This window comes from Hirundo rustica, chromosome 16 (genome assembly GCF_015227805.2).
Source record: "Hirundo rustica isolate bHirRus1 chromosome 16, bHirRus1.pri.v3, whole genome shotgun sequence".
NCBI classification, from domain to species: Eukaryota; Metazoa; Chordata; class Aves; order Passeriformes; family Hirundinidae; genus Hirundo; species Hirundo rustica.
The window spans coordinates 3,634,384-3,659,197 of NC_053465.1; the positions used below are offsets into that span (position 1 = coordinate 3,634,384).

General features: G+C 40.9%; 1 protein-coding gene across 1 annotated transcript; it reads left to right on the forward strand.

The window, feature by feature from the left end:
* The first annotated feature begins 204 nt into the window (after window positions 1-204).
* EDN3 (endothelin 3) lies at window positions 205-15,119 on the forward strand. Its single transcript, XM_040079977.1, has 5 exons — window positions 205-523; window positions 844-1,060; window positions 12,277-12,441; window positions 12,932-13,036; window positions 13,789-15,119. Exons 1-4 carry the CDS (start codon window positions 472-474, stop codon window positions 13,002-13,004), a joined length of 507 nt encoding a protein of 168 aa, XP_039935911.1. The 5' UTR covers window positions 205-471; the 3' UTR covers window positions 13,005-13,036; window positions 13,789-15,119.
* The last annotated feature ends 9,695 nt before the right edge of the window (window positions 15,120-24,814 follow it).

Sequence of the window (24,814 nt, forward strand, 5' to 3'; positions counted from 1 at the left end):
AGGCTGTGCCTCCCCTGGCGTTGCCGGGAGGATGTGCTGCTCTATCCCTGCTTCTACCTGCCGGGGGGAGCGGGGGCGGTGCGGGGCCGTGCCCGCCCCCGGCCCGCGCCCCGGGGGAGGCCGGCAGCTGTCGGCGGGTGGGAGGCGTCTGCAGCTGGAAAACAGCAGCTCCGGTTGCTGATCAGATTTGGGGGTGGGGTGGGAGGTGTGTGTGGGAAAAGCCAAGCGATGGATCTTCCCTTCTTTTGACAACGCTCTCCCCTTCAGGACTAAGTCTGCGCTGGGGGGAAATAACTGCGAGGGAGAAGTGCTAATCACACCTCCGTGCGGGAGCTGACTCCCGGGAGCAGCGTGTGCCGCCAGCCCCAGGATATTCCCTGCCTCCAACCTGAAGTGATTCCTCCTGGAACGGTTCAGTCGCGCCTGCAGTTCACCTTTGCCTGCAGTTAACCAGCGTGCAATTTGGGTTTAATGGAGCTGGGTTTATTGTTCCTCTTTGGACTTACGATAACGTCGACTGCAGGTAACGTGAATTTCTTTCTTTCTTTGCCCACTTCCACGCATGCACACAAAGAAAGGCTGGGTGGGTTTTTTTTGTTTGTTTGTTTCTTTCTTTCCCCTCCTTCCCAAAAGGCTGTGAGCGGCAGCCCGCCCCGGTGCGCTGTAAAGACCAAAGCCATCCTCTGGCCGCCCGCGGCTTTAAGCCGAGCGCAGCGGGCTGGCGCTGCAGCCCGGGGCGGACACGAACATAACGGTGCTCCCGGGAGTCCGCAGGGAGCGGGGATGGCTGGGGGTGCTGCGGGCGGGGGTGTGCGGGCTGGGAACTGAGCGCGGCTCTTGCAGGCTCCGCGCTGCCCCGGCCCCGCTCCGCGCTGCCGGCGGCCGGCCCGGGGCACCGAGAGAGAGACGAGAGCGGAGCGGCGGCGGCCGCGGGCGGCAGGGCCAGGGCGGACGGCGGAGCGCTGCGGCACCGGGCCCGGCGCTGCACTTGCTACACCTACAAGGACAAGGAGTGCGTGTACTACTGCCACCTCGACATCATCTGGATCAACACCCCCGAGTGAGTGCGGGAAATGGCGGGCGGGCGGCGGGCCGGGAGCCCCGGGGACCCCGGAGGCGGGGCCGGGGTCGGGGCGGGCCGGGGGCAGCCCGGCGCAGCCCCCCGAGCCCCTCTGTCCCGGCACCTGCCCGGCCCGGGGACCCCGCACACCGGGACAGGGACCGCGGTGTGCCGGGCGGGGGTGACGGGAGGGAAAAGCGGTGATTTCCCACGAGAGATCTGTCCCTAACAACACCCCCGCTGGGAGAGCAAGAATAGTGTGTCTGAGTCCGACTGTAGAGGTTTTTTTACAAATTAACGTGGAAAAATACCGAGACGTTAAAATAGCGCTTGAAAAGTTCGGTATGCCACATTTCAAGATGCCACAAAAGAAAGTATTTTACAAGTGTGCGGAAACACAAGCTTTTGTTTCAACTCGTAATAAAAACAAAATTTGAAGCCGTTTCCCCTGGAGTGGAAGCTGCGAGCTCCGCACAGGGCGGTGGGGGTGGCGCACACGTGCAGAAAAGCTGCTCTGCTGTCTGTACTGACAGTGCTCAGTGGGAAGAAAGCATCCAGGAAGAGTGACACTTTGCCCACATCCTAAAGGTTAGAGGCCCCCTTTTCCTACACCGCTGTATATAGCCCGTCTTGCTGAGTAGCCAAAACAGGCTTCAGATTTGTAAAGATTCTCACACGCTGATAGGTTCCTGTAGCAACCGCAGAGATCAGTTCGGTTACAAAAATAATCAGATCAAATGAACCTGAAAACAAATCACGTCAAGAATTAAAGTTCTTCAGACTCTGTGATGTGAATTTCTAAACATACCACCAAAGTATTCCAGTGACCACAGTCTGGGAAGAGTTGTAGTGATTCAGACCTGCCTTTGAATCGATTGCAAAGCTTTTAATGAGATTAAGATAACAAAAGGAGTAGAAAAATAGAAAGTAGCAGTAAACTAGGTTAAGTCAAATGGGGGTTAGGGCACTTAATTTGTAAATTCACGTGTGTGTCCTGGCTAGAAGCCATGTCTATGACGTCTTTTGAACTTCTACCAACCTGTAAGTATCATGTATTCACACAAGTCATTCAATTCTTTGAGTTCCATACCTGCACTAATCCACCCCAGGATTACTTAGGGTTATTTTAGCCAAATATTTATGACTCAGTAAATTTAAGTCAGAGCTCACCAGTGAAAATGGGGGAATGACATTCCTTTTCCCCTACGCACTGAATAAATAGACTTCTGCTAATTTTAAACACACTCTCCTTTTTTTTTTTTTTTTTTTTTTTTTAGGAGATCCTGTTTTAAGTCTACAGGACTAACACTTTTCATTCCAGCACCAAAATTATTTAGTGTGCATGTGTGCATTAATTCAGAGATTTGGAGAGTTTTCCTACATGAAAATTTTGTGCCAATATCACTAAAGTAAGAACAAAAATTTGGAAAATAAGGCGTACAACATTTTTATGATACATGTAGAATTGGCAATGAAGTCTGTATAATAATCCAAATATTAAAGTTGGGGTTCTAAGTCTTTGCTTTCTTAACTGAAGTCAGTTGTACATAAAATAGCAGTAAATCTCACAGATCTGTATAGTCCACCCCCACTGGGTGGGTTAACCTGGGTGGGGGATAGGTTAACCTGAAATGATTTAATGTGAGGACTAGGAAATGGTCTTTTCATAATTTTTTATGCCATGTGATGGGACACTTCTATGCAAACCATGGAATGGGTGCATTCCATTTCAGTATTAATTATTCACACAGAATAATACATTTTTAGCTCCAAAGACATGAACTTGTATAACCTATCAACACTGTTAGAACTGGGTGAATTGGGGTGCTGGGAGCCCTCTGAGGTTGACAAAGAGTGGGTGCATGATAGTGAAATTAGTCTGGAATTAGTCCAGCAGGGACTAAATTTCCTGGACTCTGTCTGAACTGGGCAGCTTTGCTGTCCTGCTCCATGGACAGGTGACAGAGGTACAAAACTCTCACTGGAACAGCGCACTGAGTTTCAAAAATCCCAGGAATCTTCCTAGAAATGCTCCCGGGGCAGAACATTAAATTAAGTGTATTGGATATTTCAAATCATTTCAGTGCAACAGGAGCAGGATTTAAGATTCCTAGTGCCACTAATTCTGCTCTGGTGACTGATTTGGAATAACGTCTCAGGAAGTCAAGAGGTTCTTCTGGATGTGAATGACAGGAACCTGGCCTGCTTGGGCCATTTAATATCCTGAGCAAGTTACACTACTTCTTTGAAATGGACGTAAGCACTGGATGTACAGACTGGCTGTTTGTAAAAGGGGCTTTTACACTGCTCTTGTACACATGTTGTGGAAAGTTTTTATATTTACTAAAAATTTGGCTCCAATGCAACTTGAAGGATCATACACACAGTGAGAGGCCAGAAAGTTGGTTTAAAATTTGGAGAAGTTTTCCTGAGATCTGTTGATTCTGGTATTTTTCTTGCTTATTTACTTCTTTTCCTCCTACATCAAACCCTACAATTGCTTCTTATTATTATTTTTTCTTTCTTTCTCTCCTGCCTTATTTTACTTTATCACTTCTTATTCCCCACAAAAATTCCTCAATACTTTTTTGTTTCCAGGCTACTCTTGCCTCTATACTTTAAAGAAAAACTTTAGTTCTTCCTCTGGTTTCTTCTGCTTTTCCCAACAGGAGCTGTTAAGCATTGTTGTAATATATTCAAAACAAATCTTGGTCATGGCCTCTCCTCCTTTTCTGGAAAAGCAGTTAAAGTTTTTATTGAAGCTGTTGGAGGCAGAGTGACAATAGAAGGTCTATTTCTATCCCTGCTGAGAAACCACTTAGATCAGCAGGGTGACAGTTGTAGAAAAGCCCAAAATTGCAGAATGCTGAGCCTCTGACTCCCTGCAGCTTTTGCCAATTAAATGAGAAATTATCTCTGCACACATGTTTTGAGTATTGCTTTATACTTGACTACGAACCACTGCTGTTAGTCCTGGCCACGAAGAGCATCAGTGTTGTTTTGATATAGTGAGTTTTTCATTCTGGGGACAGTGGGAAAGTGGAAAAGAAGATGACCTAAAGAAAGGCAGGTAAGTCAGAAGAGAATAGCAATTATGTGGTGTAGACAAACGTTGCATAACAAAGGTAATTAAAAGCTGGTGAACTGCTCTCACTGATAAGATTGGTTAGCCAGGAATTAGTTTGCAATAGTTGTTTTTTTTGGTTTTTTTTTTTTTTTTTTTTTTTTTTTTTTTTTTTTTTTTTTTTTTTTTTGTCAAGTGATTAGTTATGCTTATCTTGATCTACGGCTACAGACACATTTTAAAGAATGAATTGTCTTTTAAACAGTACCCACTGATATAATACAGACACTGCTTGATGCTTAATTTTGTAAGTTAAAGAAGAAAATGTAGGCAAGAGAAGAAAATATGGGCAAGACCACTTTTAGCTCTGCACTTCTTCAGAGGGGTCCTGTATTTCAATATGAACTGGGGTTGTGCATCCAACAGTAATAGTAACAATGAATAACAGTTCATTCAATTAATAACAATAATGTTGCTGCATGAAGCTTTATAAATGCTCAGAATGATGAGTGATAGATCAAAAGATGACAACTCCTAAGAAAGTGATACTATCACGAGGGCACAGATCCTCAATTGGTCTTCAATTCTCAAATAAAAGTGGAATGAGAATGTGTGGCAATAGTCCAGACATTTCCAAAAGAGAAATCCTCACTCAAACTAAGCACCAAAAATAAGAACTTTTACTTTGAAGGGTCTAAAACAAAGCAAAAGTGGTTTGTTGGTTTTTTTTTTTTTTCCTAAATGTCATATCACTTTGGTATTTGTTATGCTCAAAAGAGGAGTGACTAACTGAAAATCTGTGACCACACTGTAAAGACCAGTTACACGATGATCTAAGAGTTCTGCCTGCCAGTTACATGAATTTCTGAATCAGGAAAATTGGATAGACAAAATGAGAGGCAGATTTTCATCTAACACTGTGCTGCTGCTCTGTTCCTCTGAACACTTAACACATGTTCTGTTTCCTCTGGGGAGGGCAAGGACACGGACAGGATTTGTGTCTGTCTTGCTGTGTGGGATACTCTGGGAGAGGATCTGGTGAGTGTTCCCATGCTGTGTGAGCACATGGGGCTCTGGAAGGATCTGATGCTTTGTCACTTACAGAAATTTATTTCTGTGACTTGTGCAAGTCAGATAATCCTTAGCAACAAGTTAGCTCCAGGCAGTTCCCAACAGAAATGTGCTTTCCTGACCTCAGGTGACCATTGGCTGAGGTGAGAAAGGCTTTTCAGACACTTGTGGTTGTTGCTGTAAGTGATGATGAATGGGTTTGTCAGGAACTAAACAGCCTGAGCAGATCCCACCTGCATCCAGCTCTCCAACAAGTACCAGTTAATGATCTCTGCTCATTACTGACTTAGGTTATCATCGCAAAGTCGTCTCAGAATGGACACAATCTGTAGCCTACCATCACTTCACTCACAGTTTTACTCACACACAGATGATGTTTTGGGATGGTGTTCCAAAAGACAAGATTTAATACAACCCAGTGGTTACTCTGCTCTGACTGCACGTTCTGCTGGCCAACTTGTCCTTCATAACATCTTTTTGTTATCTGCATCCTTTTGGTGATTGAATTTTGTTGAACGGAAGCCCACAGAACAAAATTTAAGATGCTTTTAATCCTTATGGACATTAAGTGATGTTCTAAATTATTATAATTACCCCCATTCTGGATAATTATGTTCATCATTAAATAAATATATGTGACATCCTGTATTTTACTGGAAATAAAAGTACACAGCTAAAGATCTCTTGTTCCGCAAAACAATTAACCAGGTGGTTATAAACTCTAGATCAGATTGAAAATCCCTGCCAGCCAAAGGCATGATGATAAAAGAATGGCTGCCAGCCAGAAACTCAAATAAGGAAGCTATCTGTCAGCTGAACAGTGCACACGATTAACCATCAGAACCAAGTGCCAAAACTGAAATGGTGCATCTTTGTTGAGTTTTTATTTTTCTGAATGAAGCTCGCCCTGATTTTGCAATCTTTACTATCCACATGTTCACATGGAATCTGTTTGTCTTGCAAAATCTTCGTGTGAAATGAGGAATATTTCAGATAGATTTACTGAACGTAGTAACAGGCTCCTGCTGTAATTGTTATATTTTATTGTGGACAAACTAATTTGATTTTAGGCCTCTCTATTCAAAGGGTTATTCTTACATATTTAAAACGTGTACTGACCTCACACTTTCAGTGTGTCACTGTCTGAAGTGTGCACAGCTGGCGTGCCCTCCTCAGTCTAAAAGTAGAATATCTCCTCTCAGTTCACTGATGGTTCTCCCAGGATCGATGTTTTACAGCAGTCTCAGAAAGACTAGAAATGTTTTGGCTCTGCAGTTCCAATCCCACGTCCCTGCAGGAGCTGGCCCTGAGAAGATGAGGTCAGGGATGAGACACGCTGATAGCCAGGGCTTTGAAATTTCACTACTGCTGCTCCTGCTGGTCTAATTCTAAGAATAAACACTCTCGAGGACTGTCAAACCACAGTCACTTTCACCAGTCTTACATTTTAACACCATGTGTTTATTTTCCCCTGGGTTTTTTTTTTATTTGTTTTTAAACCAGCGGTGGGTTTTGAACTGTACAGGCTGTAGAGAGAGGTAGGAACAGGCATTGCTGTGTGTTCCTTGTGTGCAATGCTGTGGTGGCTTCTGAAGCAGTGATGAGTACTTTGAATTTTAGTTTGAAAAAAAATCTTAATTTGGTTCCTTTTGTCCATATTTCCCAGCTGCTCTGCCTTTTGGGCTTTATGTCAGTGGTTTTGTGCCACTGCTAAGTGGTAAGAGCCGGTTATCAATAATACTGACTGCAAGTCAGAGGGAGAAAAGGAATAGTGGGAGTTTGAGCCTGACAGATGGAAGATGCTGCTCCAAATTTTACTTATTTCTTTAAATTAATGATCAGATGTCTTGTAACAGGACTAGGAGCAGATTGGGATTGGTATGAGGCACTGAAGGAGATGCTGAGAGAGGTATTTCTGTGAAACACCAGCTCAGTTTCTTAGGTCAGGTGAGCTCTACCCAGCCTCTCTGAGGATTTGGGGTGTTAACGGACATCCCTCGGCTTGCTTCGTATTGTTTACCTCAATAAATACACCCCAGCTTTTCTCTCCACAACTCAGATATTGTTCTGACCATATTTGAGAAACAAAACCTGTAACATCTCTTCGACAGCTACAGGAGGAAGATGGGGAGGGATAAACAGCCTCCAGGTTCTCACAGTTCTGCCTGACTTGGGTACCAGGAAGCCCCAGGGGGAGGAAAATCAAAGAACTCACGTGGTCAGTGAACCTGAGTGATGAAGCAGATGTGTGAAATCCTTGGCTTATTACCTAAGTTACCTAAACTAATTGGCATCTTCACAAATTAGCAAGTATTAATTAAAGGATAAGAGAGCAAGGTTGTGGAGGTGCATGTTTTTGCATAATACTGTTCAGTATCTAGAAACACTGACCTATCAAACTGAAGATGTGGAAAAGAAAGGTGTGGCTATAAAGGATGAAAGTTTCATCTGGAAACAACTTTAAAAAGCTACTCAGAAAAAGTGCAGCTTCTGAGATACGGACAGAATGACCAAAGCAACAAGTCGGGGAACCTTTGGAGTTGTTTTACTCCTTAAATAATGATAAGGATGGCTTAATATGGGAGGCATCTCTATTGTGAACTCCTGAAAACCACACCTGTTACAGGAAGAGCTGGAGTCAACTTCCAGAGCAGCCAGTGATCTCTTCATCTGTAAAGCTACACAGTGCTACTGCAGTGCCTTTATATTAAAAGATACACAGAAATATCCCTTATTTCCCCTAAGCGTCATCCTTCATTCTGGGGACATTTTGTCTCGCTTGGAGGATGGTAAATTTTGCTTCCTTTCTGTGTTCTTTGCTCTCAGCAGTCCTTACAGGGATCCCATACATTTTGGGATAGTCTGAAAACACTGGAGACTGTTGGGAGCCTTGCTGGCCTGGATGTGTTCCAGAAAATATATTGCTGAATCCTGAAATCACAGCATCTAAGATGATTGCTGCAACCCCCTCATCCCTTAGTTTTGGCTGAAACTCCCCAGTGCCCTGGAGGTATCTACTGTGTTTAAGTAGCTGGGAAAGTAGAAAATAATAGCAGCTCATAGATCAGTTATAACATAGCATGAGAAACTCAGCCACATGTTATAAAAATTAAACCAATTGGATTTGTCTGCCTGAATTCTAAGCATTCACTGTGAGTGGGAGACAGCAGGGCTCAGGCAAATCCTACTTCCCAATTCAACCTGAAGGTATTAATCCTTCAACAGGCAGTTTTCTTCTGTGGAAAATTTTCACTGTTTCAGAATGGCTGTTCAGTGAAAAAAATCACTTGGTACGAATTTCTTGGTACTTCTTGCCTTTTTTCAATAAACAAATGCCTATTTCTGTTAATTTAATGGAAAAACCTTGCTCTAAGAGCTATCTGGCTCTTAAGGGGGGAGAGCTTTTCTGTTTGTGTTTTGTGAACACAAAGTACACAAATAATCTAGGTTATTTCAGCCTCTAATATCCAATGTGACAAGAACACACTGTGCTTTGATTAGTTCTGTGCTGCTCTGTTATGAGCATGAGATTATCTTCAGTTAATTATCTGTTGCACTGACTAAGCACGATTATAACACATGGAATAATTTCAAGTATTGGAGAGTTGTGCTAGGGTTTTTTTTTTTTTTTTTTTTTTTTTTTTTTAATACAGAGAAAAGAACAAATAGCTTATACCAAAGAAGTAACTATTTCCTTAAACTCAGACCTTCTCTTTGTCAGAAAATCCTTCAGAACTGAGCATGCAGACCTTTATGCACCCACTGGCTGCCTGGAGTAACTATAGTGAACCTCCCCCCAAAAGAGTGCGATTGCTCAGAATTCACAGGTTTGCATGTTGCAAATCAGATACCAGTTCAAAGTAGTACCTCGGAAAGGCTGATTCAAAAATGTCTAGGTCTGCTTATTCTCCACTTGGTAGAGAAGAAAAGCATAAAGGATGCACAGCACACCTTAGCTGCAAATGTATCTTAAATTCGTACTAGTTTACTTCAGGAGAATTTTATTCTCCTAAAAGAAGAAATGCTGCATACTGAGTTAAAGGTCAGGAATTCAAATTTTCTTGTGAAATGTAAACCTTTTTTTAAAAAATGAATTAATTAAAAACCTGTGGACACTGCAGAGAAATTAAAAAAAAAAAAAATAGTAAATTGCTCAGCGAGTACTTTGGCCAGGGACTGGTTCATAACCACAAAGAACTCTGTGGAAAGAGCTGGGAGGTCAGGATCCCCCCCGTTCAGCCTCTGCCCTACTCCAGCTGGCCCTCATCTTCACTGAGGGGACACAAAGTGCCCTGTACGTATTCAATTAATCAAGTTCTTCTTGAATATTGTTGGAAAGACTTTGGGTTGCTTTTGAGGTGTATCTGGTTTGGGTTTGAATTTTTGGATTAGAAACCAAAACCAGGCATATTTGGGTTATTATTGTATTTCTATCTTTGACTGGCAAATCTGCACGTTACCTTACACAGTAACTTCACTTGGACATTCTGGTTAGAAGTCCTTGAAACTTGAAACACTTGAAAATATCACTGCATTGCCCATGTTTCTGGTCCACTGAGAATGAAGTAGCCTTGGATGCATTTTGTAAGCTATGAAGCAAAACGTACTTCATTAGAAAGATCACAAGCAGTATCTAAAATACCAATTTCCTCCTTTGCTTAAGGCTGTGATTCATGGCTCTTATCTCTTGTAATTATAATTATATTCTCCACTCCTCCCTGTTTGCTGGAATTTACTGTCTCTTAGGAAAGGCAGCACATTGGTAATGGGCCCCTTCCTCAATTGCTGTAGTTCACACAGTGATGGATTAAGGTAAAATTGAAAGTTGATGACAATTCTGGTTGGTCCATTAATTTGCCAATTGCAGCAATTGAGAATAAAACTCATGCCCTTCTTTCTCCCTGGCTTTTCAGGCAGAGCCTCTGACTCAGGGCAAGCTGTGACTCAGTCTCACAGAGCTTTTGGCTTAGAAAATTGGAGTAAAACAGCCCAGTGTTGTATTTTGAAAGAGTGAACTCTTGAACAAGGAACCACTTTAAATAATGAGAATCACATATTATAGTGTTTTATGTCTCATTAGCATAGTGTAGGATGACATCTGCAAAAGTTGCAAGAAGCTTCTTCATGCCCTGGCAAACTATCTGTCGTTAAAAAGGGCTCTCACATTTGGCTAAAACACACAAAATCCATCTTTCCATTTCAGTCTCAGTTGGAGCAGGAAATTGAATAACAGGATTTTACCAGAGAGTTTTCATAGAGGGTTTGCCACTGTTAGAAAAAAAAGAACTTTCTCCCACTCCTGCTTCTGAATACCAGCTCTTACTTCATAAAAAAGCATGAATGGCTAAAAAACCACAACCATAGAGCAATTATTTATGTCAGAAGTTCCCTACATTAGCCATTTCACATTCATTATTGCAAAGCAGATGTCAGTATAGAACTACTAATACTCTTAAATTATAAAATGGGGCATGCTCCTAATCCTAAAGACAACAAAAAGCTTTTTAAATGATGGTTTGGGAAGGGAGGCCAAAATCAAGTCCTAAAGTCTTTTAAGACAAATATGGGTATTCTTGGTCTCTCCTTGTGTCCCAGCATAGGAGTAAAGTGGCGAAAACAAGGAACATTTTCTGCATGGAGGCAGACCAGGATCTGCTGAAGAAAAACCATCCCTGGGCTCTGAACACAGAACTATTGCTTGTGATTTTCTCTCTCTCTCAGGATGATTTTATGATCAACCTAGCTCTGACAGGTTCAGGCTGTGAAAGACAAGGTGCACTGTTACAAACGTACTACCAGTGCAGAGGCTGAAATAAACGATTTGCATCAACTGTACTGATGTTGCATCAAAAATTATTGCAGAGATTAGGAAAATAATGTTTCTGAAACTTTCAGCCCACCATGTGTGTGGGAAAGTGGAAAATTTGCACCTTTCCCATTAGCAGCCTAATGATGTTTTTATGAAAGCAAATGAAAGAAGCAGAGCTATGTGAAGGTAATGGTTCCAGACTCATTATTCAGGCTTTGTTCTGTAACCTTTTTGTAACCTTTCTAGACTGACTCTGACTTCCTCTTCCCTCCCCCCCCCCCCCCCCCCCCCCCCACTCTTCCCCTCCTCTTTCTTGCTTTTGAGCATAAGATTCTCTTCAGCTTTTTAGTGTTTGTGGATTTGTGGCTTGCTTAGCCCATCCCTCAAGAACTCAGGAACTTTTATGAGTCTCCAGAAGTTTCATGGGGAGCACAGCTGCTGGTGATTGAGATTCTTTAACAGCTTGGAGGAGAGTAATTTCTGACATCAGTCCAAACTATCCAACTCTTTTTGGGGATGTTGGCAGTGATGAACCATGCCCTTTTCTGATAATAATATTGATTGTAACCCATTAAAGAGCTAATCATGCAGGGAAATAGAGGTACCTCCTACTATTTCTTGGTGTGCTGCAGCACAGAATAGGATCGCTCACAGAAAGGTAGAACCATACAAGGAGGATTATCTGGGAGTTTCTCACATTTGTGACTCCAGGGGTCGTGTTCCAAACATGATGCATGCAGTACATTAATCCTGCTGACAGTTTTCTCAATTTCTCGGTGACAAAACTGATGGCAAATCAGGCTCAGAACCATGAACTATATGACAACTACACCATGTTACTGATCTGGTGAAATCAGCACAGCTCCTCTGTCACTTCAGACCAGCCAAGGCACTGCATGTAACAGATTTTGTGCATTGGGTGGGGAAACCAGCACAACACAGGAATAAGGAGTAAAATAAACGATATCCTGGGGATGTATTTGCATAATCTCTTAGGTATTCCAATTTTTTTTTTTTTTTTTTAAATAGTGTAGCTGCCAATTAATCCTTTCAGTAGAGCTGACTTCTTATTTATGACTTGTTGAAAGCCTGAGCTGATGGAGCAGAAGTTATGATCTGGTACAGGGAGAATTTCCATGAGCATAGGGTTTGATTTTTCTGCCACTTACTCATCGCTTTCCATCAACAGATCTCCTCACTAAAATAGAAGAGAGGTGGAACATAATTTTAATTGGTTCCTAAAATACACAATACATGTGATTCTCACAACAGGAGGACTGTTCCATATGGGCTATCTAACTACAGAGGCAACTTTAGAGGCAAAAGGTCTACAGGCCAGACTCAAAGCACTTCCGAGCTGTCACTCCGATGTTCCTGTTCGGATGCTCGTGACAAGCAGTGTTTGCAGTTTTGCAGAAGAATGCAGGATAGAAGAAGGTGAGTGTCTGTCCCTACCACTGCAGCCTGGCCACATGATGAGGCCATTTCATGGAGATAAACGAATCAAGTTGCATTTTTCGTGTGGAACTGATTGAAAGGTATTGTTTTGAAATAAAACTCCCCTCTGCAGTTGTGGTGGGTGAGCCCTGGCCAGCAGCCAAGCACTTACACTGATGCTTGTTCACTTCCTCTTCAGTGGGATGGGGGAGTGAACAGGAAGAAAAAAGCAAGAAAACTCCTGTGTCACATCAGAGTTTAATAAGTGAAGGAAGGAGGCCAGAGCCAGCCAGTAGTGCTTGGAATTTTCTTTTTTCTGTTTCTTTTATGATGTGTTTGAAACAGCAGATCTGTCCGGTTATGGGCATGCTGAACTTGCACTGTTCTAGAATGTTTTATGCCGTGTAACAAAGAGCATGAAATTGTCATTTTATCTATGGCAATATTGATGAGAACACAGTGACAAATTTAGGCAATCTCTATTCTACAGAAATCATGGATCTGTGAAAAAGACAGAGGAGAAAGACCAGTGTAGGGAAGAGGAACACAATTTCATTCAGTAGCACGGAGAGTCTGGAGGATTCTGAACAATCAGGTATGTTACAGATGCTTACTGTTAAAAAGAAATATTCACTTTCCATAAATGTTCTTTGTACTTGCAGAACCCTTAATCCTTTCAACTGAATATTATCACTCCTTCCTAAATAAGGTCAGAGTTTGGCCCATGAATTGTTTGGTCTTTTTTTTCCTAATTTAATTTTTAAAATAAACTTTACTGTACACAGAATTGCTACAACCTTACTTGTGCTGATGTAACTGCTTCAAAAGTTGGATTATTTGGCTATAAGCCAATACATATTTTGGCTTTTTTTTTAGGACAAGGGCTGTTCCTGTCTATCATGTTTTTCCTTGTTTAGCACTGCAGCAAATTAAGCTACACATCCTAGTGCAGTGCTCCAGTAAAAGTTGAAGTGTTAAGGTAAAGAAACAGGAAAAACTTTGTGGAAAAAGTATCTGGAAGGAAAATAAAGCTGCTTTTGATGTCAGGTATAAGGAGGTTACTGTGACCCTGTAGCCAGTTTCAAATATTTCACTTCTAAAATAGTCACATCAATACTCCATTTTTTTTTTTTTTTTTTTTTGCTGTGGAGGGGAGCACTTGGATTAGAAGTCTCCAAACTTAATTTATTGCTGTGATTATTTGAGCAGAGCTAATTAGAGAACTGTGTAGAGCTCGCTCTGTGTACACATAACTAAGGCGGGCAACCACAATTATCTCAGGTAACGGGGACTTAGTGCTGAATCCTCAACAGTTTGGCTGTATTTGTTTGTTTGTTTCTTTTAAAGCTTTAACATTTATTTGCTGGAGCTCAGAAACAAGAACTTAAACTACACCTCTCCCTTGAGATGGACAAACTTGATGCTTCAGTGTGATGCCAGTGGAGAATTCAGCAGTAGGCAACACTTCCACTTCAGCAGTGCCACTCTGAGAGCATGGGAACCCGTATGAAGAAGCTTTTCTCCCCTCGAGAGAGCCTCAGAAAAGGATAATTTTTATCATGTAACCTGGCAGGGAACGTATCACTATTGAGGAAAACTTCAAAGGCAGACCCAAACTTCAGCAATGCAAAGCTTCAGGAAACGTTTTTCTCTGTGATTTAAACAAGTACAATAGAAACTGTTCCACTCACTGCTTGCTCTGTGTCTGAAGAATCCATCCACTGATCTGTGCAGGCAGCTGCAAGTGGAGAATGTGGAGAGTTAGAGGGAGATTGCCTCTACATGAGTTCTCATTAAGAATAAACAGATACAAAATATTTCTCTTGTTAATGTATGCAAGCCTGAATCATCATATTGTAACTTTGAGGCAGATGTTTAAATGACAGTATCTATGCAGAATAAATATGAATGGCTAATATAAATATTATTATAAACTATAGCAAGTTAAGAGTATACACTGAGCATTCAATAGGTTACCTAATTTAGGCACAAATTATTCCTGCACTTGGAAGTTCCATTCAAACACACTTACAGTGATTATTTGGGGATGCACTGTAGCTGGTGAACAGAACTTCAGTGATTCATCCCAAAGAATTTTCCTACAGATGCAAGGGTAGGAGTGTGGAACTTGATGCCATCAGAGTAATTTCTGTGCTAGCCATTTGCTGTCCCTCCAAGTCACACCCACAGCACATCCCCTGGGCTTTGCCAGTGCTACAAATCCCGCCTTTATCTCTCCATTGAAACACCAGCACCAAATAACCTGGAAACTTGGCAATAAGGATTAAATCCAACCCTGGACATTTTTCAGTGTAAACATTTTCTTCAGAAATTACGGACTTCTTTTTGCTACAAGATGCAAGAGTCAGCAAAGGAAAAAGAGTAACTTTTGCAAATCCTGTTCTATATTATTTAAAAAGAGAGGAAGTCCCTTACTTGTGATGTTACAAAATTTTTTGGGGGTTGACTGGCCTTCATGCTGCCTTTCCCCAGGGCACATAGGTTAAACTATAACCCCATGTTGTTAAATTATATTTTCTAAGAAGACATGGAGACCAAAAGAAAAGTGAAAAGAAATCAACAGTAAAAATGTCTTTATAAGGCTTAAACCAGTGGTAATAGTTTTTGTTTGAAACAAGAAAGGGAGGTCTTTGCCAAAACATATGATATATTTTATATATATGTGGATATATTTCATAAATAAATTATTACAGTTATAAAATTAAATATATCTTTCAGTTATTGCATTTGTATCAGTTTCTTACTTGCTGTATAACTAATTTTGTACATTTATAGAAAATAGATTATTTATTGCATAAAACCACTTCACATACTATTTTCCCGTATTCTTTTTTAAAAACACGTTATGTAGTTTTGGGGTCTTTAAAAAAGAATCAAGTTTTGTTATGAAGAATGCTTAATGTTCCTAATGTTCCTTTATGACCAAAACCTGGAAATTTCTTCCCCTGCCGAATCCCTACACCCAGGTCACACAAACTTCTGCCTTCAAGAGGTTGATAATTCTCCTGACAGTCTGGGAATTGAGTTGGAAAACAGGATAACAAATTCTGTGGTAATAATTATGCAAAAAAAGTGATGTTTCAATTTTGTGTCCCTGTTGCTGCAAATGTAACCCTCGTCGGTCTCCTAATCCTGGGACAGACAAGGCAATATTTATTTGTCCTGAAAGGTCTTTTTGTGGACAATGTCCACGAGTTCAGCTCCTGTCCCAAACACATCCCAGTGCTGAGTGAGCCTCCAGAGCCTCCTCAACTCAGTTTTACATGAACTGCTCACTCTGTGTTTCGCATTCTCCTGTCTTCCCCCCTGTGAATTCAATTTAATGTTGCAATTGAAGATAGATTCTCACCTTCCCCAGTTCCAAATGCTTTAATTTAATTTTAAACAATCAAAACAAACAAACAAACAAAAAATATCAAACTGGGTTCTTTCTTTGACATGGAGGCAGATTTAGCCCTTGAGTGATGGGCTAAAGGTGTTACTGTTGTGTTTTTTCCTCAGGAAGGAGAATCCCATTTCCTTCTACATGAATTCCATATTCAAGTGGTTTGGTTTTGGGACTCTGGCGCCAATGTACCAGTTAATGTAAAAATCAGTCCATGGTGAATACAGAAAAAGAACGAAAACGAGAAATAATGTTGTATCAAGGTCAGAAGAGGGAAAAGTTAACTGTAGATATTTCCAAATAAACCTGTAAACCACAGAATTACCTGTAAGTTGTGCATGCTGGATTCTGGCTTTGAACTACCTTTGTTCCATCTGGGAAGAGTTAACGACCACGAGACAGTTTTTACCTAATTTCATGTTTATAGAAAATGTCACCAGTAACATTCCTCATTGACTCAGCTGACCTAATTTTTCATTTGTACTAGAAGGTGTTAAGCGAATTTAAAGTACAACTCTTAAAAAGTTATACTTAGAAATAAACTCATATACAACTAATATATGTTTTTAATAAAGAAACAACTCTTAAAATCTGATAAATCATAAAAAGATTATTTGCTGGTGTTGGAATTAAAGGCTCTTTCATCTTTCAACATGTAACGTTAGCATAGTGAGGTGCCCTCAGAATCACTCTTGTTCTGGGATATTGTTTTGAGGACATTTGTACTTTTACTTATGTAACAACAAATTAGTTCCAGTTCTTACGCTATTCAGTGTAAAACCATATATGTACAGATCTGCTAAAATTCTGTCTGAGTTCCATAGCATTCATTCTAATTCCCAGTACTAAAAGTTGTGTTGTTAATAGCAATAAAAACAATAAATTATGAAAAGCAAAGGAAACAATGTAGAAAGGAGCCTCAGAAGAATTTAAGTTTTTATCTTCAATAAAGAGGGAAGAGAAGAGATCTGAATGCAGCCCTCATACAAAGGGCTGTGAGGGAGAGCAGAGCCCCGTTTTGTTCCCTGTTTTCCCAGAAGGAATTAAAGGAGCTCAGGGGTCACAGCAAAGCCCTTCAGGTGAACTCATCAGCAGGAGAGGGGAAGTGCCATGGAACAAGGTCTCCATCACCACCCGCACCTCCCCTCCTTGGCTGTGCCTTGTGACAGCCCCAGCCAGTGTGGCGGTGAGAGCCCGAGAGGGCACCGAAGCTGGAAGGGGCAGTGTCCTCCTCCGTTGCTGGGTGACTGTTCCCATTCCCAGAGCAGAGCTCATCCCATTCCCTGTCCTTTACAATAAATGGCTCCTTGTTGCTGCACCTGCTTTTGGGGACACCATTCTGGTGATTCTGATTCTCCTTACATCCAAAATTCTTGCAATGCCTGGAAGCCAACTTCATCTCTAGATCCTTCTCTTTTATGTCATCCCCACATTGATCCCCCACTGGCACCATCCAACATCTTTCACACGCACTCAGATGCTGTTTTTAGGAGCTGGCTGTCAGAACAGCCAGACAAAAATAACGCTGCTGTGACAGATTGCTGAGGACAACCATGACAATTTGATTTAAGACAACAAAACTGTATCTTGACAAAATTGCAGGCTGACTTAAGACTGAGTAATGTAACTTAAAGTTATCATTAGAAAAGGAACAAATTCTATCCATATGAATATTAAATCTTTCAATCCACAGCTTGAAATCTATTGAAAGAGTAATCAAGGAAAATTGCAAACAGATGACTCTGGAAACAATGTTTGTTTTCACTGCTAGAGTTTTACAATGCATAATATATAACCTGATCTGGAGAGCTTTATGCTACAAAGAAATGTCAGGATTGAGAGATTTAAAATGCTAGGCAAGTTAAACAAAGCATATTGCACCCTCTGTTTACCTTGCAATATTATCTTCCAAACTTTGCTTAAAAGTACATTTTAAAAAGTAGTTTGACTTCCAAAGTTTTCAGCAGCGCTTTAGAGAACAGATGTGCCTTGATGTGCACTTGAAAGCTATCTCTGCAGAGGAGGGATCCATGCAGACGGTTGGTAGCACAGCTGAGCTTTGAGAGATGTTTGGGATGAGCTTCAAGCCTTGGCTCCTGTTTTGCCAATGGAAACACCTCTCTGAAGTCTTGGGCTCTTACCACTAGCCTAGAGTGGCCCAGTGTCCACATCAAACACCCCTCCCCTTATCTAAGTCTTCTGGATTAGTTCCCTCCTTTTATTTCAGTAGCATCTATTTTATAACAGACCAGGTCCTGGTCCTTTCCTGAACCCACCACTTTCAGAAATTAGGTAGATGTGTAGGTCTAAAAACTCCTTGTGCAGCTCTGTGCTTCTTTAGGGATCTGAACACCTTTACCATGTGCTGTCATTGGTAAAAGTGGATACCTTGGCTCACACTTCCTGCAATGTCTCCAGTAACTTAAATGGAACCGACTGAAGTTCGAGCCCTTTAACAATAAAGATTAGAAGTTTTTGACATTCAGACTCCGTTTCCCCCATAAATATTTTTTAAAAAATCATATATGGACAAGCTAATGTAGATACTAAAGGGCCAGCATGTTAAACAAAGAAATAATCTTCGAGAAGGTGAGTTTCCCTTTTATCTGTTACAATGGATATTGCATTAGACTACAAGTCACATTTCTGAACTAATCATTTCTGCTAAAGCTGTTTCTCAGTGTGAACCAGCTCTCCCCTTAGGTTACTGAGTATTTATGTGTTTTATTAATGGTGCTTTTGCCACAACTTTCCAGGAAATCTTTGCTGCATGGCAACAAATTATAATAATTGTAATTTTTTTAATACTTCATTTTGATTTAGCTGTCTTGTTTTTACAATTGCTCTGTTCACACCCACCACAAAGAACTGACTGAATTTGGAAATGTTTTAGTGCCTCACTGCTTCTCTTTGGTGTTCCCTGGCAATCTATTGCTCTAGAGATCTGCCTTCACTTACCACTGCAGGCCCTCAGTTATGCAAATACTTCCAATACAGATGTGAAGAGGGTGGGAGCTTTTTGTCATTAAAAATAAACGTGCAAACTATTTTAGCAATATAAAATATATATTGAAGGGCTAGTGCATGAGGTGAGCAACAAAACCACAGAAAAGCAGATGTAAAATCAAAGCCCAGAGGCTCTATTAGAAGATTCCTGGAACTCTGCATATATTTATTCAATTCTGATATCATTAAGATGCAGTTCCCAAAGAGATGGTTTTTAAGTCTGTAGTTTGTTTCCCCATATCTATCACAGAAGAGGAATCCATTAATTTCACAATGAAGCCAGTTTGCAGCTGCTTCTGGTGTCAATTTGGATAGTCATGGGTCAGCTAAAGGTCACATTTTCAGTGGTTCTAAAATACTACTAAGATACTTCAACTGAGAACCGGATTGAACCTAAGTATTTGAATTCTTAAATGTAAAAATTTTCTTTGTACAAATCTGCTCATGAATGAATGCATTCAAAACACCTGTACCAGGTCCCAAGGGTTGTCTTTGATTAACGTCCTTCCTTTAAGCAAAGTTCCAAGGAGATTGGATACTCTGTATTTGCAGGAACAGAGAAGAAAAATGAAAACTGGAGGAGAGGAAATCCTGCACCAGAGTTCAATAACCCCCCAATCATAGTTCTGATTCTTCTATCTCGTTATGGGATCTCGGGCAAATTACTCAGGCTCTTATTGCAAACACTGACACAAGGGCAAGACCCAAGGCTGTGTTTGTGTTAAGATCCCTACAGAGCCAGTCCTAAGCCATGCTTCTAAGTAACATTTTTACTTATAAATGCTTCTGGTCATCTTCAAGAACACGTGAAGGATCAATGTCTTTTGCTGGAACTGTCTCTGCATCTCTAACTATGTTCAAAGAATTGGTTAGCTACTGCCTAGCAGAAAAACAAAAAGTTCATAAAATACTATTGTAAAGTACACAGAGGGGCATGCACACTGCAAGTAGAGTGTTTGGTTCTGGTGGTGACTCAGAGCAGAACTAAGGCATTACAAAGGTCTGAGTTACTTATGGCTGCCTGCGCATTCAGGCACACATTGGCTGTCTTGAGACAAGCCAGTATTGCTTTGGCTGGTTGGTTCCAGTCCCCTGCCTGCCTTTGAGCAGAAGGGTCAGAAACATTTTTAAAACAACACTGACATGTTATTATTAAACTGAGGAACTATAGCATTTGGGGAAAACCTGAAGAAAACTAAGTAAGGGGCATGAAAAACTCACTGGCAATACACATTCCCTGCAAAAACCCCCAAAATCAAACAAATCTCCATGTAGTTCTGAGCCCACATGCTCAGAAATGTTTCAGTATTGCTGCTGATACTGGGACCAGTCATAGTCAAATGCACATCCCACTTGCTCGCATTCATTCTCTGAGGTACCCCTTGGCGCAGGATCCTGCACATCTCCTTAGGGGAAGCCCAGGACGTGGCACCAGCCAGCCTGTCCCACCCTGTGCTTGCCAGGGAAGGGGACAGAGTGGGCACCAGGCCCTGTCTCAGGACATGAACTTCCAGCACTGTGCTACCCAAGCCAAGGATTCCTGTCAAGGGCGTTTTACTGCAGCAGTATTTATTTCATTGATGTGGCAAATGTGTACTCCCAAATATCACAGAGCAAACGGAGTACACATGTTTTACCAGTCGCATGCACTGCCTTCATAACAATCCTCAAAGCCTTTATTTCCACATATGCAGCACTATGATTTATTTTATTTAAAAAGGCAATGTTGGTTGCCAAAGTCCTTTTACTGTGCCTGTCTCACTGTGTGAAAAACACCAGTTTCAAAACAAACACTGCCTGTTGGAAGAGACATGAGTTCCAAACTCCTCTTCCCTAAGTTGCAAGAAATGCTAGTAAAGAAAGAAGATAGCACAGTGTCCGAAGCGAGAGGCCTCCAGCATCTGTCATCTCTGCTTCAGCAAGAGGAGCTTCAATACAATCTTTCAGCAGCTCCTTCTTTTTCCCTTTTTCTGCACAACTGCCAGCATTCTTGATAAGAGTGCCTTTTCTCAACTGGCCTGAATAAGGTATGACTTTTTTTTCAGTGGAACTTTTATAATAGGGTTGCCTAAAAGTCTGACTTGGAACATCAGCCATCCAGAACGTTCCTAAGTAGCCAGCTCCTGTTTCCCAAGTGTTCCTCTGTTTGTAAACAGTGAGTAGTTTACACACCAGTTTTTGTGCTTCATCTGTTTCCCCTACTGCAGATTCCATTGTCTGCAGATCTCACTTCTGGAAAACAGTCTTAAGATGTTTATCAGCTATGATTTTCACTCAAAAGCCCCAGGAACATTTCATGTTGTACAAAATGCCACAAGACTGAATTCTTGAAAAATTCTAGAAATTTTTCATTTTTCTGTAAAACTTGTGCATATCAGTTCAATCCCTTGATTAGTTACCCTAGCAAGGAATATGAACACTAGATATAGTGTTAACACTTAAAATATGCATTTAAATAATCAGCTAGTTTAGACTTAAACCCATTAGAAAGACATAATTCCTATTATTTATTCACATTTTCTGCTACCAGAATCACATTAATGTTATTGAAACTGAGTCTTTGTTCCAGTTTCTCAAATACAAAACAATCTTCTTGAAAATACACAGGCAAACCCAGTTCTGCCGTCCATTGCTGTACTGTGCCTCTTCTGTACAGAGTGGCTTTGCTCAAAGCAAGCCCTAACATGAATAAAAAACTGCCTTTTAGATAATTAAGGAGAGGAAATCCTATGTGACATCACTCAAAATTTATATATTACAGCAATAGGAACACCAAGCCATTAATTCTTTGAAAAGAGGTTTAAAGGAGTCTGACATGTATTAGTCTTCTTTTAAATGAACCTTTTATTCAATTATTTTTTTTTTTTCCTGTTAATTCCTTACATATTTACACAATTCCTTCATTTTCCCTCCTTAGAAAAATCCTGGTTCTTCAGAGGATTTTGGTAGAAACAGAGAGGCTGCCTTGAGTCATGACAAACATTGGTGGATGGGTCATTTTAGACAAACCTGTAAAGGAACTTTCTATTGCCTGATCTGCTTGTACTGAACCAGGCAATCAAGGATATCCAAAATTATTAACTCAGCCAGACATCTGCCAAAAGTGGTCATAAGCAGAAGAAAGTTTAAAAAGTTCAAACACTCACAGCACTTGCCTAAAAGGCAGAAGTTTGCTTTCTACAGGAAGCCAAAAATGCCTGGAATTTCAGAAATGGGCCAGACTAAAATAAAAATATAATGTTACCTAATGAAACAGTGTTATATGCAGGCTTTCCCTCCTAAAAATAGTAAGTCCACTTCAAAAGTATAATAAAATAAATTCAGTTCTGTTACAATTTCATAGAAAATGGCAGTTCAGTCAATGTAAAGGAAGAAGTTTATGGTTGAGATGCACTGCCAAAAGTATCCAAGCTTGGTGTTTTTTCCTGTAGTTGTCTTGAAGCAGCCACAGACTTCACTCTTGTCATTGCCCATAAATACAAAATGCCACGTTACTGTCTGACCATCTATGTCTCAGCATTTTCACACTCTACCTTCCCACAGGTAAAGCATTCACACTCTGGCACTCTCTCTCTTGGAAGACAGGCAAAGTCCCCCCCCTCCAGGCTGAAATGAAGTCCCATGGAAGACTTGACTCCTCATTGACAACAAAAATCACTCTACATGGCAGCAGCAGTAGCAATACTGCAGGGAGCCTTTGCTGTCCCAAAGTGTTTCATCTGAAAGAACAATTCATGTGAATAAGATTTAATTTCTGTGCTCCTTTGTCCCTTCCCTCTGACACCACCACTGCGGGCAAGTGGCAGTCCTGTGTTTGATTATGGAGATTTATTTATCACACTTGTGGAGAAGTCCTCATATGGGAACGATTTGTGATTCATGAATGACCGGATCTGGATTTAAACAGATTTAGAGGTTGGTCCAAGAATATCTGCACAACTATCGAAATGCTTGTGTAAGTTACTTTCACACATTGTTACATACCACTTCACACGTTCTGCTGCAGATTTTGCATGTAAAACCACCCCCCAAAATCACTGAAGACAATGCAAAATCACTTAGATTTAAACTATAATACCTGATCGGCAGGTCACGGTCTGTAGCTGTCTAGTAATAAAAGCTTCTCAGTAATCTGAGGTCTTGATTTTATATATAAAAAAATTGATACACTGAAGTTTCTGGCTATGTTGCTTTCCACAATTGTATCTTTCGACATTAGTTTAAAATTTGTGACCTTTTTTTTTTTTTTCCCCCAGAAAATTCAACTGTTGAAATTCTCGAAGTTTTAAGTGAAAATTCGAAAGCCTGGGGTGGGATGTTCAATAACCAAATTACCTTTATCATGAGTACTTTAATTCTGTAGAACAGGACAAAAGTCATGACTGCATTTCATTTTTCTATTAAAAGCAATTATCTTCAGTTACAGTTGTATGCTCCGTCCAGCCCTTAAGGCTTCACCCGGTAGTTTTTGTAATACACCTCACTCTCAGAATAGTCAGCGCTAGTCATAACATCTATTGGAAACAATGGCACTCCTCCAGTACTTAAATACTATTGCTAGCAGACAAAAATACACAGAGGAAAGCAGAAATGGCTTTTCACTTTTGAAATGCTGCCAGGAGTGAACCTATTAACTCCCTTGGGAACTGCAGAGATTCTACTGTACAGCCTGGAAGAACAGGATTATCTCACTCTTACATCCCAGAGTTTATCCACAGCTCCCAAAGCAATGCACAGAAATCAGTGTCATCACTTCTGTTTCACCAACAACCAACAGAATTCAGGCTGTGAAACAGACAAAGCTTTCCTCAGGTTCATCAACTGGAAACCTGCCCCTTTCTCCACAAAACTATTCTATCTCTGAGGCAATTGCAGCGTTCTGGGGATCAGATTTATCTTTCTAATTTGTTGTTGTGTGTGTGTGTGTGTATGTTTATTATGTAATAATTCAAGTTCAGCTTGCAGCACTTGTGTGTGTATCCAGACTCTCTTGAATGCAGTTAGGAAAGACCCACAAACACTGTCAAGGCATGGGAAAAATGCTGCTCTCGAGAAGTGCACGTTCAGAAGAGTAAACAAGAGCCTGTCATTACTCATCTGCAGAAGCAGTGGACAAAGGGAAGTAGCTGTCCTGAGGAGCTTTGTTAGCTTCCAGAGCAGAGTTTTATGCCTGTAAATGTCCCTTAGGCACAGAGCTGGTGGCTTCTGTACCGACAGCACTTCCACAGGAATGGGGTTACACGGGGGCTCAGCAGGAAGAGCAAACCTGAGCAAAGCAGGAATTTACCCTGGGTCAGTGCCATCAGTAACTTCTATTCATGTTGTTCAGGCAAATTTCACCTTATTGGTGATTTCTGTGAAATAATCTTTCTCACTCCAGGAAATATCACCCTACATCTACCATAAGCAGTGCCCTGAATCTTAAAAAACAATTTCTAAGGCCAAACACAGAACTTTGTAGTGTTTTCACTGAACACGGTAACATTTAGACATCACTAGTTAACTAATTTCCTGAGCAACCTCAACTGGAAGGGAAGACCTGTGTTTATAAGCACTCTCGATAAAACAAATAAATCTCTGAAATTACGTAGGAGTGAGATGACCTTTCTGGAAGAATATGTCTGAAATTAAGCAGCTGAAATTGCTTACACCCCTTACACATTTGAGTACCAAAATTTATGCTTTGGTTCAGTACAGACTTGGGACTTACCAGGCAAAATAGAAATGCAATTATAATTAGGTTAAAGGAGAAAAAACCCACCCAAAACTCCGTAACCTGGCAAGGACTGCAAATTAGGCATTTCCCAAAAAATGGATTAACAAAGCCCAGCCCTTCCATTTCTTCCTCTTTTTCTACCTAGGAAGCTGAGAGAATACAAATACAGTTTTTATATAGTATTGCTATCTACTAGTCTGGGGTTTTTTTAGGAATGTGAAAGGAAGCCAGCATTTCTATTCCAG

Excerpts from the sequence above, each read along its gene's own strand:
- EDN3 (XM_040079977.1), top strand. The coding sequence starts at position 472 with ATGGAGCTGGGTTTATTGTTCCTCTTTGGACTTACGATAACGTCGACT. Across the intron at positions 524-843 it reads TACGATAACGTCGACTGCAG|GCTCCGCGCTGCCCCGGCCC; the intron begins GTAACGTGAATT and ends CGGCTCTTGCAG. Across the intron at positions 1,061-12,276 it reads ATCTGGATCAACACCCCCGA|GAGGACTGTTCCATATGGGC; the intron begins GTGAGTGCGGGA and ends TTCTCACAACAG.